Consider the following 17,043-nt stretch of genomic DNA (forward strand, 5'->3'; position numbering starts at 1 on the left):
ATTTTCATCAACATTTACAAAATTTTGCGATATTCGCCACTGTGAAACTAAACAAGTACCAAATTAGCTACTCTGAGCGCAAAATCACCTAGTGTGTATAAACCTTAACTTTTCTTTGAGGAAAAAAAAGGTTGTAGCAGCTAAAAATATCCAGTATAACGGCTCATTCACAGACCAACACAAACACATAAGATCAAGAGAATATCTGAAATACAGGTAATGCATTCCACCCAACTTTCTTCCTGGCTGCTGAGGAGCTTATATGTGTGCCTTAGGGGGTGTGGCCTCCCACCTACAGGGCGTAGTCTCACAGGAAACGCAGTGTCTTTGAGCCACGCCTATGTTCTTTGCTAGTTCCGGGGAGGGCAGTTCCCAGATCTCTAAGAACTGCTCGACATGACCCCAGTCCCTACCTGCCATGACAGCTGGCAGGTATGGCAAAAGTGTTTCTGTAAGAAAACACAGGCTATGAATCCCCCAAGACCTAATGGCACAATGGTTACTGGATTGGCTGCCAGAGTGTGTATGAGTTTCCCAAAACTCCGATATTGTAGTCCAGTTTTAAGGATATTTATTCTGGAGTCCAGATGGTAAAATTGCTTAAGGTACAAATTAAGTCACCTGTGCTCAAGCATGGATATCCTGAATAGCAGAGTCTGGGAAACTCTAGATCAGGCATGACCAAGCTACGGTCCTCCAGCTGTTGTGAAACTAAAACTCCCATCATGCCTTGCCACAGTTTTGCTATTAGGAATGCTAAAACTATGGCAAGGCATGCTGGGATGTGTCGTTTTACAACAGCTGGAGGGCCACAGTTTGGCCAGGCCCGCAGACTACAGCAGGCATGTCCAACCTGCGGCCCTCAAGCTATTGTGAAACTACACATTCCAGAATGCCTTGCCACAGTTTTGATATTAGGGAATGCTAAAACTATGGCAAGGCATGCTGGGATGTATAGTTTCAGCTGGAGGGCCGCAGGTTGGACATGCCTGGACTACAGGTACACTTTATAAAAAAGGTGGTGATCATTTCTACTTGCAGGAGGGGGGTGTCCTTACTGGATTATCCACAAGATAAGCACTATGACTCCAACTTGGTTTGCAAGATGAAAGAATTCAAAAACTTTATTGACCTATAACCTGATTAGATTATGCCAGATGAGAACCGATATAGTACAGAAAGTTGTACAGAAGTTTACATAGAAAACTTTACAAGGTCTGTACCATATATATATGTCCAGAAATTCTACATCCACTGCAATAAGGAATGCTCAACACTTGAATCTGTTTCTTTGTTTTGTTACCATTGAAGCACAATTCACAGTAGTGATATAGTTCCCAAAATTATTCTTTTTTTTTTTTTACCTTCCCACAGGCCAAACCAAGCTCATTAATTTTATATATTTAACATTAAATTTCTGTACAGTGAAATCTACATCAAACAAAGGAACATAATTAGAACAGCAGACACAACCTAGGCTTGCTACGGGGATTCAAGTTCCAGGTCACTGGAGGAAATTTTATTCAAAGCCCTACGATTATCTTACAGATTAATCAAATGCGACGTCGTCAGCCTCTGCTTTGAAAAGTCAGCAGCAGTAATATCAGGGCTAGAAGTATTAAAGAAAACTAAAAAAATAATTTTTTTCAAATCTCAAAAAAATCTAGTGCATTCCATAAATGATATAATAAATGGGATCTGCAGCAAATCAGTGAGGAAATTAAATATTGCAGGAAGATCGGCAAATAGTGTTTTACGGCGTATATTACAGACCTGCATCTCTGTACATTTTTACCCCCTAGGTGTTTACAAGTTCATAGATAAATGGAGTGCAACATAAATTAGAAACATCAGAATCCTCTTCGCTCATCTCATGGACAACGTGGGTTCAATTCTTCAGTCTGAAATATGAATAAGAGATAATTGACTTTTGCCACACAACCCTTTGGGTCTTGTATTCCCATGTGTCCGCTCTCCTCCCTTGATGTGCTGTTACCGCGATGGAGGCTGGAAATGATCCCGTAAAGGACAGAGTGTCCACTGCAAGACAGTCTGGAGTGTAATGAAGTGACAGTGTCTTTCTAAGCAGCTGTACCATTAAAACCCGAATGGAAAACCGTTCTCGTTTAAAGGTTGTCTCGGGAGGCGGAACTCTGTCTCTTGTCCTCAGAGGACTGAAGTTCAGTAGCCGCTACGTGTTGTCCTGATATGTCCTGGTGGTCCGGATCTGGGGGTAGAGAAATTTTAAAAACAAGCCCAATTCGGTGGAAAAATCTTCTAAGGATAGCACGTAGTTCTGGGATTAAGTCGAACTGGATGGTTTCACACAACAGGGGGTAATAGAAGGAGGCGTGAGCTTTAAACTGCAACAGAAAGGAAATGAAAAAAAAAACCCATCAGTGTTAAGTTAACGAACCTTACGGCTATTTTTGTATTTAAATTGGCATTATTGCTGTGCTTACCCGCTCGTCACTGATCTTCAGGACCTTGGTTAGGAATAGTAGCAGAAGGTTAGTCCAGGCTTCTCTGTGACTTTCAGATGTAAGGGTTAAAAAATAGCTCAACGCTTCACTGCAAACACTGGAAAAGAAAGCAATATATAATGTACTGCTAAGGCTGCTCGGCGTAACATTACAGTATAACATACAGGAATAAAGGCGATTTTTTTATTTGAATAGTCGAAGTTAATTGCTTAATTAGTCTATAAAAAGTAATTAAAAACACTTAAGGAACCCATCACTGCAAGAAACATGTCACACACATGAGCAGCATACAAGATCAATTAACCTAAACAACCTATAATGTCCAAAATATAATTAATCTGTGACAACCAATTAAATGCTGTATCAGCTTTCTGCTAGAAACTGGTGCCACTACATTACATGCGTAATAGGGAACGTGACTAGTTTGCAGTCCTTATAGTCCTCATTAGTGGGTCAATACAATGGTTAGTTTGGATTGACTCTCTTGTACTTAGATAGGACGCATGTATAGTTTAACGCCTCTAGTGAAACCACTCACAGCATCGGCATGGAAACAGATACACAAACGGGATTCCTAATATTACTGGCAGAATGGTGTTTTTAGTTGCGTTATATGTCACCCTACAAAAATAAAGTCACTATACCAGCAGAAAGGTGTGCATTGTAGATGTAGCTGCATTTACTATCTGGTGCTCAATGGGGGTTATTCTGGTTCACTTGCAAAGGCAAATTCACTCTAAGATGGACAAAACCATATGCGCTGCAGGTGGGGCTGATGTAATATGTGCAGAGAGTCAGATTAGGGTGGGATGTGTACTTCAAACTGATATCTACATTGCAGTGTAAAAATAAAGCAGTCAGTATTTACCCTGCACAGAAACAAAATAACTCACCCAAATTCTCTCTGCATATGTTACATCAGCCCCACCTGCAGTGCACATGGTTTTGTCCATCTGAGAGTGAATTTGCGAGTGAACCAGAATAATCTCCAATGTGCAAATACTCGCAGAATGCTCCGCTGAGTCTGATCCAGTTACCAGTGAGCAGAATCCAAATGACCAGATTGTACTGAGCCACTAATGAGGAATAGAAGATCTGCAAACTAATCAAGTCACCTGATCTGCATGCGGTTTACAGATGTATAGCAGAAAGCAAATCAGATCTAGCATTAGATGGCATGAAGTCTGTGGTCGCAGATGAACAAATATTTGGGCATTAGAGGTTTTTAGTCAAATAGCTTTTTATGCCGTCATCTGCGTTGGTGATTCTTGCAATATTTGGTTGATTAAATGTATTTAACCATTGGTTTAGAGACTAATTAAGAGTTTGGGAAATAAAATGAAGAGTTATATTTAATATATAAGATATTCGGATGAAAGTATGGGTGTGTGTCAGCACAGAACTAAATGGGTGGACTAATATATACGGTTCATTCCCAGTTGCATGTATAATATATCTGTCCTATTCAGTGGTGGCCCGGACCTTTCTGGGGGAGGGGGGCTGCCTCTGGCCGCAGCAGGGATACCGCGATTCAGGCACCCCTCTGTCGCCGCCACCACTGCTTCCTCTAGTCCCGCCCCCGGCGCCTGTGCTGTGATGACAGGCGCCGGGACTGGTGCATGCGCAGTACAAACATGTGTACTGCGCATGCGGCCAGCTTCTATGGGCTGCTTGGGCAACAGCCCACAGAAGCAATCTTGGTCCCAGCGCCTGTTCAATACAAATGACAGGTACCGGGACCAGCGCGTGTGCAGTACCTATATAGGTACTGCACAATCGCCATTTTTGCACGGCAGCCCGCACAAAGGCATCCCGGAGGGAGGGAGGGAACACCTCCCAATGGGACTGCCTTTGTGACTGGCAGGTCGGACTTCCAATTGGAAGTCACTGCCAGTCACAGTGAAGCCAGTGCAGTCTCACAGACTGCATCTGGCTTCACTACAGTGGCTGATTTTACCTGGGGGGGCTGCAGCCCTGCAGCCCATAGGTAAAAACCACCACTGGACCTATTGGAGAAGACATCTCACATAGGACACGTAGATTTTGGTAAAGTATGAGGAGGAGTGTCCAGAAATAATTGTCAGTATAAACAGAAGAGAGAGAAAGGATTTCTATAACTTCTCAGTATAGTCAAAAAAACAGAGTGCCGGAAATACATGGAGATATATATATATATTCTGTTTTACAGCAGTACGGAGTGAGCACAGGCCAACAGAGATCCGATGCAAACTGTTCTTACTTAAGTAACCGTTGTTGGACCTCATCCCAAGCGCTCTTCCGGCTCTCATCCATGTACATGCGGAACAGGATGCGCAGACCACAGGCCAGGCTGCTCGTCTCCTGCTTCAGGAGATTCGGCTTTGATTTACCTTTGAAACCTAAGGAATAAGGGAAAGAATAAGCAACTTTTTATTTTGTTTCCTTTCTATTTTTTTACAAGTTGCTTACTCATATGGGCGTTCTCAATCTCACCAGGTGAAAAAAACGGAAAGGATTCGCTTATCCGTATTCAATCACGCATTTTTCACTTTCACTTTTTTTGGGGCGAATCAGCATGGGCAAAAACAGGCTTAAACGGCTGCAAATTCGCCAAAACCATGTGAATTTGCAGCAATTTCACTGATTTACGTGGTTTTTGCCGATGCTTGAATTTTCATCTGGTGAAAATGTCACCCAGGATTGAATACCCCCCTATAATAACAATAAATGTAATCACGTTGAAACCCTGCCTGTTAAAAACCCTGTTTCTGCTCCTCCTTAAATAGTTATTCTGGTTCACTCCTTCTGGCAAATACCTTCTTAGATGGACAAAACCATGTGCACTGCAGGTGGGGCAGATGTTACTTGTGCAGAGAGAATTAGATTTGGGTGGGGTTTTACTTCAAAGTGAGATCTAAATTGCAGTGTAAAAATAAAGCAGCCAGTATTTACCCTGCACAGAAACAAAATAACTAACCCAAATCTAATTCTCTCTGCACATTTTACATCTGCCCCCTGCAGTGCACATGGTTTTGTCCATCTAAGAAGGCGTTTGCCAGAAGGAGTGAACCAGAATAAACCCCATAATGCTATACTAGAACACACAGCCAGGATGCACTAATTGTAAGCGAGCTCTAGTTGTACATCTGTCTAATCTTGTATTGTACAAATAAATAAATAACAGCACAGAGCTACAAGTAGGAGATGAATTACTACAATATAATATACAGTGCATCCGCACAGCACTTGGACTGTCTAAACATAGGTGTGCCATCCTTGCCCAGTCTGAGTTTTGGTGGGCGGCCGTCTCTTGGCAGGTTTGATGTGATACCATGTTCTTTCCATTTGAAGATGATGGATTTGATGGTGCTCGTGGGGATCATCAAAGATTTCAATATTTTTTTTTTATAACTCAACCCTGACTTCTACATCTCAACAACATTGTCCCTGACTTGTTTGGAGAGCTCATTTGTATTCATGGTGTGATGCTTAGTGGTGTTCCAGCCTCCGGGGCCATTCAGAAAAGGTGTGTTTATACTGACAGATCATGTGACACACCTGGACACAGGTGGACTTCATTTCACTAATTATGTCACTTCTGAAGGTGATTGGTTGCACCAGAATTTTTGAGGTGCTTCATAGCAAAGGGGGTGAATACATATGCACATGGCAATTTTCAGATTTTTATTTTGAAAAATCATTATATATATATATATAATGTAACAAAATAGGTAAAAAGCCAAGGGGGGTGAATACTTTTGCAAGGCAGTGTATATTGTACTTTTAGAAACTACAAGGTGACTTTGTGCATTTATAGATATGTGCTCTTACATAACACATTGTGAATGCCAGCGATATGTGACCAGTGACCAATATATATATATATACTTAGGTTACTTTGTCCGGGTTTTGCTGTATATCAAGACTGGCTCATTGCATTCCATCAGCATAATACATACGATCTCCGTTTATGCATCTATGGGGAGTATTCAATGTGGGACCACGGCTGTCGATCCCCGCCGACAGCCGAGATCTGGGCCCGTTTGCGGTCAGATCGACCGCAGAACGACAGACGTGATTCAATGTCTCCCCTGCCGCTCGGCGCAAAGGGGGCTTGGCCGCAAAACAGCTGTGGATTGTCGATCTGCGGGCCAGATCACGACAATCCACGGCCGGTATCGGCAGAACAGGCCCGACAGCTTCTGAAGTTGAGCCCGTTCTGTCGTGATCCCTCATCAGTGCTGTCATTAATGACAGCATTGAATAGGGAGCCGCCGCTAATTCCCATGTCGGAAATAGCGGCAGCAGATTGCATATCCCCCTATGTGTATGTTGTGTAATCACAGGAAGCATCTATATTATCAGTAGTTTGCCACACACTTGCCGGCTCCATTATACTTATTGTTGTGCGCCACAGCTGGGTTACTACGTCTGGTCGGTGAAACGCAGACACAGCTGGACCGCGAGCAGCACTATATGGCAATAGCGCGCTGTATGTTGCAAACAATTTTAAAAAGTATCTGTAAGTTCATGAGCATGCTTAGAGCTTTGTTGTCCATATTTGGCTTTGTAACATGGGCCTCATTACCAAGATGTAAGGCTACATAGAGAAGCAGCCGGAACACGCATGGAGAAACTCTGAGGCGTGCTTGCAGCATACAAACAGTAGTCAGTTCTTTGCTGTACTAGAGCAGAAAGGGAGCTGTAACGGGGGGACATAGAGTACAGAGACTACAGCAAGATGGCTGAAATGAGGTCAGTGGCTCCCGACTTGAACTGTTGGAGTAACAATTCCCCACCATATAATTTCAGAATATGAAACCAGTAAATGATGGTAAGAACTTGTACTGCTTTCAGACTGAAAATGCCGGGGTAACACCGGGACTTTGAAATGGTTCAGTGTGACCCTGCATGTGCGGCCTATTCAGATCACATTAGCGAACCGGCAATATTTCAGGTACGCTGACGTCAATGTGGGGGTGCGGTGGAGCATCATCGGAGTGGGGGAGGAGGCAGCGCTTAGAGCTGGTGCTGCTCCAAGCGCTGCCTCCTCCATAGTGTGAACGGGAAACGGGTCGCTCAACCCGATGAACCTGTTCACACTGCACAGCAAGGAACCGGTAAGAACCCTTCTTTTTACCCGGGTCCGTATTGCCGTGTTGCTACCGGTTAGCTGTAACCGGTAACCATTTTCACATTGCACCAATTACCGGGTCGAACCGGCAAGAAACCGTCATGAACGTGGTAATTTTGTGCGATGTAAAAGGGGAATTACTGTTAGAGTTTGAAACATGTACAGTTAAAAACAGGCCTCCTGTTCTGCAAATGAAAGCCTAGCAGACGGTGCACTTTGTAGCTCATCTGTGTACAAGACATTGGTGACACGAACCTGCTTTCCACAGAGCCGTCCTCTGCTCATTATTGGAGTTAAAAGCTTTTGCAAATCTGTGAGATTCCAGCAGACAGTCCAGGAGTTTGAAGAGTTGCTGAGATGAGAGGAAGCGATACATCCCTTGATCTTGAGTGTCAACGTGGACATCAAGGTGAACGGCATCCCTCTGCGAAGGTAGGAAGGAAACAAACAGCTTCATCTCGCCAGCTGTCACTCAAGCTCTAGGAGAGCAAAGGTGCTTCTTTCATGTAGACTTAGTTTATATACGAACACCCATCTCTCCATGTCACCATTACTTCTATCTGTTCAGCCATTAACAGACTAATCTAACTTTGTCGCCAGCCCTTGTCAACCAATGGATGTGGTCTTGAGATGAATGTTAGAAATAAAGTTCTATGGCTATCTAAGCTACAAATAACCTCAAGGGGCAATTCATTGCTAAAGGTTTAACCACAACTAGCCCTGTTTGGTGGCACCTGTACAACCTCAAACATAGGAGCAGCCACAGACCCTGGGAGAGATACTCCAGATCTACACAATTAAAGTGCAGCAACTAGGACAGGGTGAGCCTGCAGCAAGCAGAGGACCTTGTATACCATCCTGGATGGTAAGCACAGGAATAATAGTACCCTAAACCTGGAAATGCCCCTTTAGAATTGCACTTAGTGCTAATTTACATGTGAGACAAAGAGACAATGATTCCAGGTGACACAACACACACCTGAGCTGCAGCCAGGTTCTCTGCATCCTCCTTCTTACTCGTTGCTGGGAAGAACACAATGTTGTCGATGGTCTGGATGAGTTCCAGCTGAACCACGCATTTAATTAACAATGCGGCAAACAGTTTCTGTTCCGGAACTTCTACAAAAAACACAAGTCAAGCGCAATGATTGATCTCTTGGAAGAGAGAACTTTCCTGTTCAAGTTCAAAGTAATTTCTTATCTCCAGAAATGATATTATTGATGCGCGAGACACTGTAGCATGCCGTGCAGTAATAAGGAGACATAATGTGAGGATGCACTAGGTCAGCAATAGCCCTGGTAAGCATCTACAGGTAGCACTTGTACAGTGGTGTGCACTACACAACACAAGTCCGTACAACATATTTGTTCTCTTAAGCCAAGTACACACGGGGCGACCTGGCTATTTAACTTAGCAACGTGCTTTAGCACAATCACTCAGCACACTGCGCACCCGCAATGCTTTGTGCTGAGCGTTCAGCTGAGCAGCTCGTTGCCTAATTTTAATAGGCAATGCCCCGCAAGTCCTGGCTTTCCCTGCGGGTGAATGCGATGCGCGGGACCACAGATTGCCATTGATGCAGGTAATACATAAGGAGAACACAGTGCTCCATTTCTAAGCAATCTGAAAGGGTTGAAATCGACCCATATGTATGCCCCTTTGCTTTCCTTTTTATTCGCATAACATTTCATGTGCAATTGTACACTGTAATGCGTAGATTCACACTGGTAGATCCTGCACTACATAATCCTACAACTCCCTCTGTGTAACGCACAGATTCACACTGGTAGATCCTGAACTACATAATCCTACAACTCCCTCTCTGTAACGCACAGATCCACACTGGTAGATCCCGCACTACATAATCCTACAACTCCCTCTGTGTAACGCACAGATCCACACTGGTAGATCCCGCACTACATAATCCTACAACTCCCTCTGTGTAACGCACAGACCCACACTGGTAGATCCCGCACTACATAATCCTACAACTCCCTCTGTGTAACGCACAGATCCACACTGGTAGATCCCGCACTACATAATCCTACAACTCCCTCTGTGTAATGCACAGATCCACACTGGTAGATCCCGCACTATATAATCCTACAACACCGTCTGGCACAGACCCACACTGGTAGATCCTGCACTACATAATCCTACAACTCCCTCTGTGTAACGCACAGATACACACTGGTAGATCCTGCACTACATAATCCTACAACTCCCTCTGTGTAACGCACAGATCCACACTGGTAGATCTCGCACTATATAATCCTACAACTCCATCTGTGTAACGTACAGATCCACACTGGTAGATCCCATACTACATAATCCTACAATTCCCTCTGTGTAATGCACAGATCCACACTGGTAGATCTAGCACTAAATAATCCTACAACACCGTCTGGCACAGACCCACACTGGTAGATCCCGCACTACATAATCCTACAACTCCCTCTGTGTAATGCACAGATCCACACTGGTAGATCCTGCACTACATAATCCTACAACTCACTCTGTGTAACGCACAGACCCACACTGGTAGATCCCGCACTACATAATCCTACAACTCCCTCTGTGTAATGCACAGATCCACACTGGTAGATCCTGCACTACATAATCCTACAACTCACTCTGTGTAACGCACAGATCCACACGGGTAAATCCCGCACTACATAATCCTACAACTCCCTCTGTGTAACGCACAGATCCACACTGGTAGATCTCGCACTATATTATCCTACAACTCGCTCTGTGTAACGCACAGATCCACATTGGTAGATCCTGCACTACATAATCCTACAACTCCCTCTGTGTAACGCACAGATCCACACTGGTAGATCCTGCACTACATAATCCTACAACTCCCTCTGTGTAACGCACAGATCCACACTGGTAGATCCCGCACTATATAATACTACAACTCCCTCTGTGTAATGCACAGATCCACACTGGTAGATCCTGCACTACATAATCCTACAACTCACTCGGTGTAACGCACAGATCCACACTAGTAGATCCCGCACTACATAATCCTACAACTCCCTCTGTGTAATGCACAGATCCACACTGGTAGATCCCATACTACATAATCCTACAACTCTCTCTGGGTAACGCACAGATCCACACTGGTAGATCACATACTACATAATCCTACAACTCTCTCTGGGTAACGCACAGATCCACACTGGTAGATCCCGCACTACATAATCCTACAACTCCCTCTGTGTAACGCACAGACTCACACTGGTAGATCCTGCACTACATAATCCTACAACTCCCTCTGTGTAACGCACAGATCCACACTGGTAGATCCTGCACTACATAATGCTACAACTCTCTCTGGGTAACGCACAGATCCACACTGGTAGATCCCATACTACATAATCCTACAACTCTCTCTGGGTAACGCACAGATCCACACTGGTAGATCCTGCACTACATAATCCTACAACTCCCTCTGTGTAACGCACAGATCCACACTGGTAGATCCTGCACTACATAATCCTACAACTCTCTCTGTCTAACACACAGATCCACACTGGTAGATCCTGCACTAAATAATCCTACAACTCCCTCTGTGTAACGCACAGATCCACACTGGTAGATCTAGCACTACATAATCCTACAACTCACTTGCTCCGGGTCTTGCAGAGTAAAACTCGTCATTGGTGACCACTGTTATTCCAGACTGGGTATTTCGTCTGCCATCCACTGTCCGTGGCTGCATGGTATCATGGATATCCACAGATTTCTGAGATACAGAATCCTGAAACAGACACAATTTGCAGTTATCATAATGTTTTGTGCTGTAAATGAACACAAAATACACAACAGGGGCTGTCATATACTGCTGCCTGGATCTAATGACATCAGGGACTAATAGGCTCAGGTGGTTACACTGGATCTATCAGTTATGAAAGACACAGGTGAGGTTACACTGGATCCATCAGGTGTTCAGATAGATCAGGGCTGGGCAATAGTGGCCCCCTAGCTGTTGATGAACTACACATCCCAGGATGCTTTGCATCAGTTTTGCTATGTGGCCATGCTGAAACTTATGCAAGGCATGCTGGGATGTGTAGTTCATCAACAGCTGGAGGGCCGCTATTGCCCAGCCCTGAGATAGATCTTCCATACTGCACCCTGGGTGTTCCTGATGGTCACTGAAACTACTCCAATGAGTTGATGCAGTTCCTATATCAGCACAGAGCACTGCCTGGTGAAGAAGTGTAAGTAACAATTGCTGGCCCCTTCAGAAGAAGTTTGTATATGTATAAAATGAGTAATCTAGGAAAATCCTTCTGTGTATATACTGTATCAGGGGAAGCGGTAACCGTACTGTTATGTATAATGCAAGAAAGGTAAGACGCTTGTAGGGCATCGGTACACCCATAAGAACCATTTCTTAATTAAAATATAAATAAAAAATTAAATAGAATACATTTTAAGAAAATATTTGCTTATAAAATCCAATAAATATGTTGAATGTTTTCACAACTTATCATGAACCAGGAGAAAGTGTCAGTGCTTTATATATTCCTTATGGGAATACTGGGATATGGGGCTGTACGCTACAGATCACTGTGGCCATAACCAGGCTGCCCCATCACAGTAAAAGTGGCCATACATCAGAAAGATATTGTACCCAATCATACAATTTCAATTGATTGTAAGATGGATTGTATGCATATTGTGTGCACATCTTGTGTACACAATCATACAATCAATCAGTAGATGGATTGTATGACTGTATGATGAATTGTATGCAGATTGTGTGCACATCTTGTATACACAATCATGCAGCAGATGGATTGTATGATGGATTGTGTGTAGATTGTGTGTCCAAAACCACCAAGGACTGCCGGGGATTTCAAGGGAAATTGTACACAATCATGAGCGCAAACGATCTTAAGATCGATCTTTCTGATGTATGGCCATCTTAAGTCTCCAGGCAGAGGACTAGAAGAGGTTACGCAGCAGCTACTGGCTGTATTTGGTCTGTACAAAGACTATGCAGAGTGTGTGTGTGATTCATCATACAAATGTGTTCGTTAAATATAACCAATGTAATATGGGAAGGAAATGTAATCTCCCACCCAGTGATAATCACTGAGCACTGCAGCTTCAATAATAGTCCTAGCAAAACCCTATTTTGTGGGGAAAGGCTACAAAGACTTCTTTATCCAAAATAATAAAACCTCGGTTCTTCCTGAAGAACAATCTAGTATGACTAATACACTGTACAAAATATCACACAAATACTATGATATTATTATATACAGTATATATATATATATATATATATACATATATATATATATACACACACATACATATATATATATATATATATATATATATATATATATATATATATATATATATATATATATATATATATATACACACACACACACACACACACACACACACACACACGCGTATTATGCTTACCAGCTGCTTTTCAGACTGAGCACTCAAATCAATATCTCCAGCTGCAGGTTTCCACGTCAGTAACCTGTACAGGATAAACAGTCAGCATTATACCATTGCAGTGATTCATCTTACACAGTTACACGGCAGTGACTCACACACCTTACGCAGCTACACTGCAGTGCCTCACACACCTTACGCAGTTACACGTCAGTGACTCACACACCTTACACAGCTACACTGCAGTGCCTCACACACCTTACGCAGTTACACGTCAGTGACTCACACACCTTACGCAGCTACACGGCAGTGACTCGCACACCTTACGCAGTTACACGTCAGTGACTCACACACCTTACGCAGCTACACTGCAGTGCCTCACACACCTTACGCAGTTACACGCCAGTGCCGCACACACCTTACGCAGCTACACGTTACGCAGCTACACGTCAGTGACTCACACACCTTACGCAGCTACACGGCAGTGACTCACACACCTTACACAGCTACACGGCAGTGACTCACACCCCTTACGCAGCTACACGGCAGTGACTCACACCCCTTACGCAGCTACACGCCAGTGCCTCACACACCTTACGCAGCTACACGGCAGTGATTCACACACCTTACGCAGCTACACGTCAGTGATTCACACACCTTACGCAGCTACACTGCAGTGCCTCACACACCTTACGCAGCTACACTGCAGTGACTCACACACCTTACACAGCTACACTGCAGTGTCTCACACACCGTACGCAGCTACACCGCAGTGACTCACACAACTTACGCAGCTACACTAAAGTGCCTCACACACCTTACGCAGCTACACGGCAGTGACTCACAACCCTTACGCAGCTACACGCCAGTGCCTCACACACCTTAAGCAGCTACACGGCAGTGCCTCACACACCTTAAGCAGCTACACGGCAGTGATTCACACACCTTACGCAGCTGCACGCCAGTGCCTCATACACCTTACGCAGCTACACACTGCAGTGATTCACACACCTTACGCAGCTACACTGCAGTGACTCACACACCTTACGCAACAATACAGAATTTACTAAATAATAACTGAGGGGATCTTTCCTACTCTATACTCTAATTAGCATTATTGGTTTGAGATTATTGCTGGTGACCACAAAATCAGAGATTTGCAGCATGGGTCCCTTCACCAATATTCCAACCAGTTCTATGCTAGGTGGATTCCATAGGGGATCCACCCCACACCTATTAGTGGTACCAGCGCAATGGAATATGCTGCTCTATATAAGAAACTGTTAATAAATAAATAATATCAAGGCATAGCACCAACAGCTTTAGGGCTCTTCCTGCACTTCGGTTGGGGTGAGTGCAAGGTAATCGTAAAAATAAATATTACACTTTGCCTTTGGCGCACTAGTGGCACCAGCTTGTTCTGGTTCCCAAAATTAATGACAGGGCATGCTAGCCCTTTGACAATCAGGTCCAGCATACCCTTGGGTCCAACAGTGCCCCAGGGAAAAATGCCACAAAACAGGGGAATAAGCTTAATAAAACCCCACACTTTATGGTGGTTGCAGAACACCCATCCAGAGATATGTTTATTACATGCTTCATCTTATAGGGGGAGGGGGGGGGGGGGTTTCTGTGGACGTAGGAGGATCCAAGGGAGAGCCTCTTCCGTTCACAGATCCTGGCGCTGTTTAGCAAAAAGCTTAATAAAAATAACAAAAAAATTATTGGTGGTTAAAACAATGTATATAAATAGCTGCTGCAGAGTGTGAGTGAGCGTGCTATGTCTCACTAAGGGGTTCAAAAGGAAGAAAAAGTTTTTACACCTACGCCGCTGAATATATATATTATTATGCCTCTGAGCTTTGCTGAACAAAAGGACAACCGGAGACACTCATTAATAATGTAACAAAATTTTATGCATATAATAAAGAATTTGTAAAAAGGTATGTAATCTTAAATTCATACAAATATATAATTAAAATCAAGTACAATAAAGCATGCTCAATAGATATATAGGGCAGAAAACGCTCTCCACTTGGATCACAGATAATGCTTAATAGCAAGGAGCAAGGGTTTATGCAAGAATTGCAGCCAGTCTTGTTAGTTAGCAGAAGTAAGCTGTTAGATAGTGGGGGAAGATGGTTGCGGGAAACACAAGCCAATGCCGATGGAAGCAAGCAGATAAACTATGCACAGAGGACAAGTAGCGTAACCTTTTAGCGTGTATAGCGCAGATGGAGTATTCAGGAGACGCACTTATGTCCTGGACCGTATGCTCACCCTCCTTGAGATGGATAGCTGGAGGGGCCGGGGATGGTGAGTGTAGCTCAACCCGGTGTCCGTGATGGTACTGTGACTGCGGCTCTGACGGGGAACCCAGAGGTGTCGAGGGCTCGACCCGGAGCGAAGGCTTCGTGACGTCCGCCGGAGGGGGGGGGGGGGGGGGGGGAGCTCCGATAGGCTGCCGGCTGAGGTGGAAAGCCGTGGGCAGTGATGGACGGTGGGAAATGTAGTATGCTGGCTTGTAGTTGGGCTCAATAGGTTGCGTGAGCCGGCTCCAAGATGGCGAGACTTATGAATTTAAGATTACATACCTTTTTACAAATTCTTTATTATATGCATAAAATTTTGTTACATTATTAATGAGTGTCTCCGGTTGTCCTTTTGTTCAGCAAAGCTCAGAGGCATAATAATATATATATTCAGCAGCGCAGGTGTAAAAACTTATGCTTCATCTTATAAACCAAATTCCCTCTAAAAAAAACAAAAAACAACTGAACTATATATATACACCTGTATATAGAGATCCCAAAATACCTAAAGATGGTGTTTGCCGGATCTGCTATGTTTATAAAATTACTGTGTAACCTGAGGTTATCGGTGTGGGAATGTTATAAACAGAAACCCTTTACATATTCAATAAAATAACAAAAAGATGAATGAGAAATCATTTTTACAAGTGAAATGTATTAGAATTTTTTTTTCTCCCCCTGACCCCGCTGTGACGGGACAATGCACTCACGCGTGTGGAATCGTTGTCTTGAAGATATTAAGCATGCAATTGCCGGTTTTGTCCCAGATTTCTAGGGTGAATTTCTCTCCGTTTAGAATAACCACATTTTCTAGGCAGTTGGTTCCAGAACGAGCAAGCTGTTCATTGTCTGCAACATAAAATACAGCACAGTGCGATGTTTATTACAGCAATTACAGTGCTGGGGAAACAGAAATGTGTTCTACCATGACCCTGGCATGTCGGCTGGGAGAGAGCTAATTGGAAAACAAGATTATACAGATACAGTCTATCGATGTATTCACTACTGTGAGTCAATGTGCTCCTATTATTATATAGATGACTGTGCTAGAATTCACCAGTAAATGCTTCACTCTAAATAATAATAGGAGACTCGGTACAACCTCTCTTAAAGGTCCATCTTTCCAAACAGAGACCAGATAGGAATGAAAACAGACTGACCCTCCTCTCCTTACATAATACAAGCAAATGGTGGAAGTGACAGTGCTTAGGACAGTCACTGAACTGGAGACCTGGGTGGGAGTTCCCTCATTGCAGCTACTATGCCTTAGCAGGAAGATCCACTATCAGCTGGTTTCCCCTAATCATATTCACCACACTTCTCTCCAAGGTTCTTCTCCTCGTTTCAGAATCCTTCCTTTCCCATTATTATTTCCACCTCCGCTAGCATTCCCATGCTCTCCTCTTTGCACCCATGAACTGCTGGCATCTACCTCACTCATGGCCTATTTAAGCAGAAACAAACCTCACACCTGTAAGCTAAGGAGACCCCTTATCCATGCTGCACCAGGTTAGTCATACTCTTGGCACCACCCCTACCATCTATTCTCTCCACTCCACCTCCACGATAATGTCATTTTGCCAACAGGCATATAAGCTCTTATCGTTTGATCTTCATTATTCTAGGAGATTTCAATCCTCTCAATGATAGCCACACCATCTTTGGTGCCACAAACCCCTCACTGACTTCCTCCAATGT

General features: G+C 43.7%; 1 protein-coding gene across 1 annotated transcript in view; it reads right to left on the bottom strand.

The window, feature by feature from the left end:
- Positions 1-1,097: 1,097 nt before the first annotated feature.
- Positions 1,098-17,043, bottom strand: part of ARFGEF1 (ARF guanine nucleotide exchange factor 1) — a 176,131-nt gene continuing 160,185 nt past the window's right edge. Inside the window, exons 32-39 of the mRNA XM_083187219.1 lie at positions 16,056-16,194; positions 13,055-13,118; positions 11,234-11,366; positions 8,576-8,715; positions 7,852-8,020; positions 4,723-4,861; positions 2,463-2,580; positions 1,098-2,363 (exon numbers count right to left, since the gene is read on the bottom strand). Of these exons, the coding sequence (XP_083043345.1) occupies positions 2,127-2,363; positions 2,463-2,580; positions 4,723-4,861; positions 7,852-8,020; positions 8,576-8,715; positions 11,234-11,366; positions 13,055-13,118; positions 16,056-16,194 (1,139 nt within the window). The 3' untranslated portion in view covers positions 1,098-2,126. The remainder of the gene's footprint in view (positions 2,364-2,462; positions 2,581-4,722; positions 4,862-7,851; positions 8,021-8,575; positions 8,716-11,233; positions 11,367-13,054; positions 13,119-16,055; positions 16,195-17,043) is intronic.

The sequence above is a fragment of the Crinia signifera genome, chromosome 5 (genome assembly GCF_055691185.1).
Source record: "Crinia signifera chromosome 5, ASM5569118v1, whole genome shotgun sequence".
NCBI lineage: Eukaryota > Metazoa > Chordata > Amphibia > Anura > Myobatrachidae > Crinia > Crinia signifera.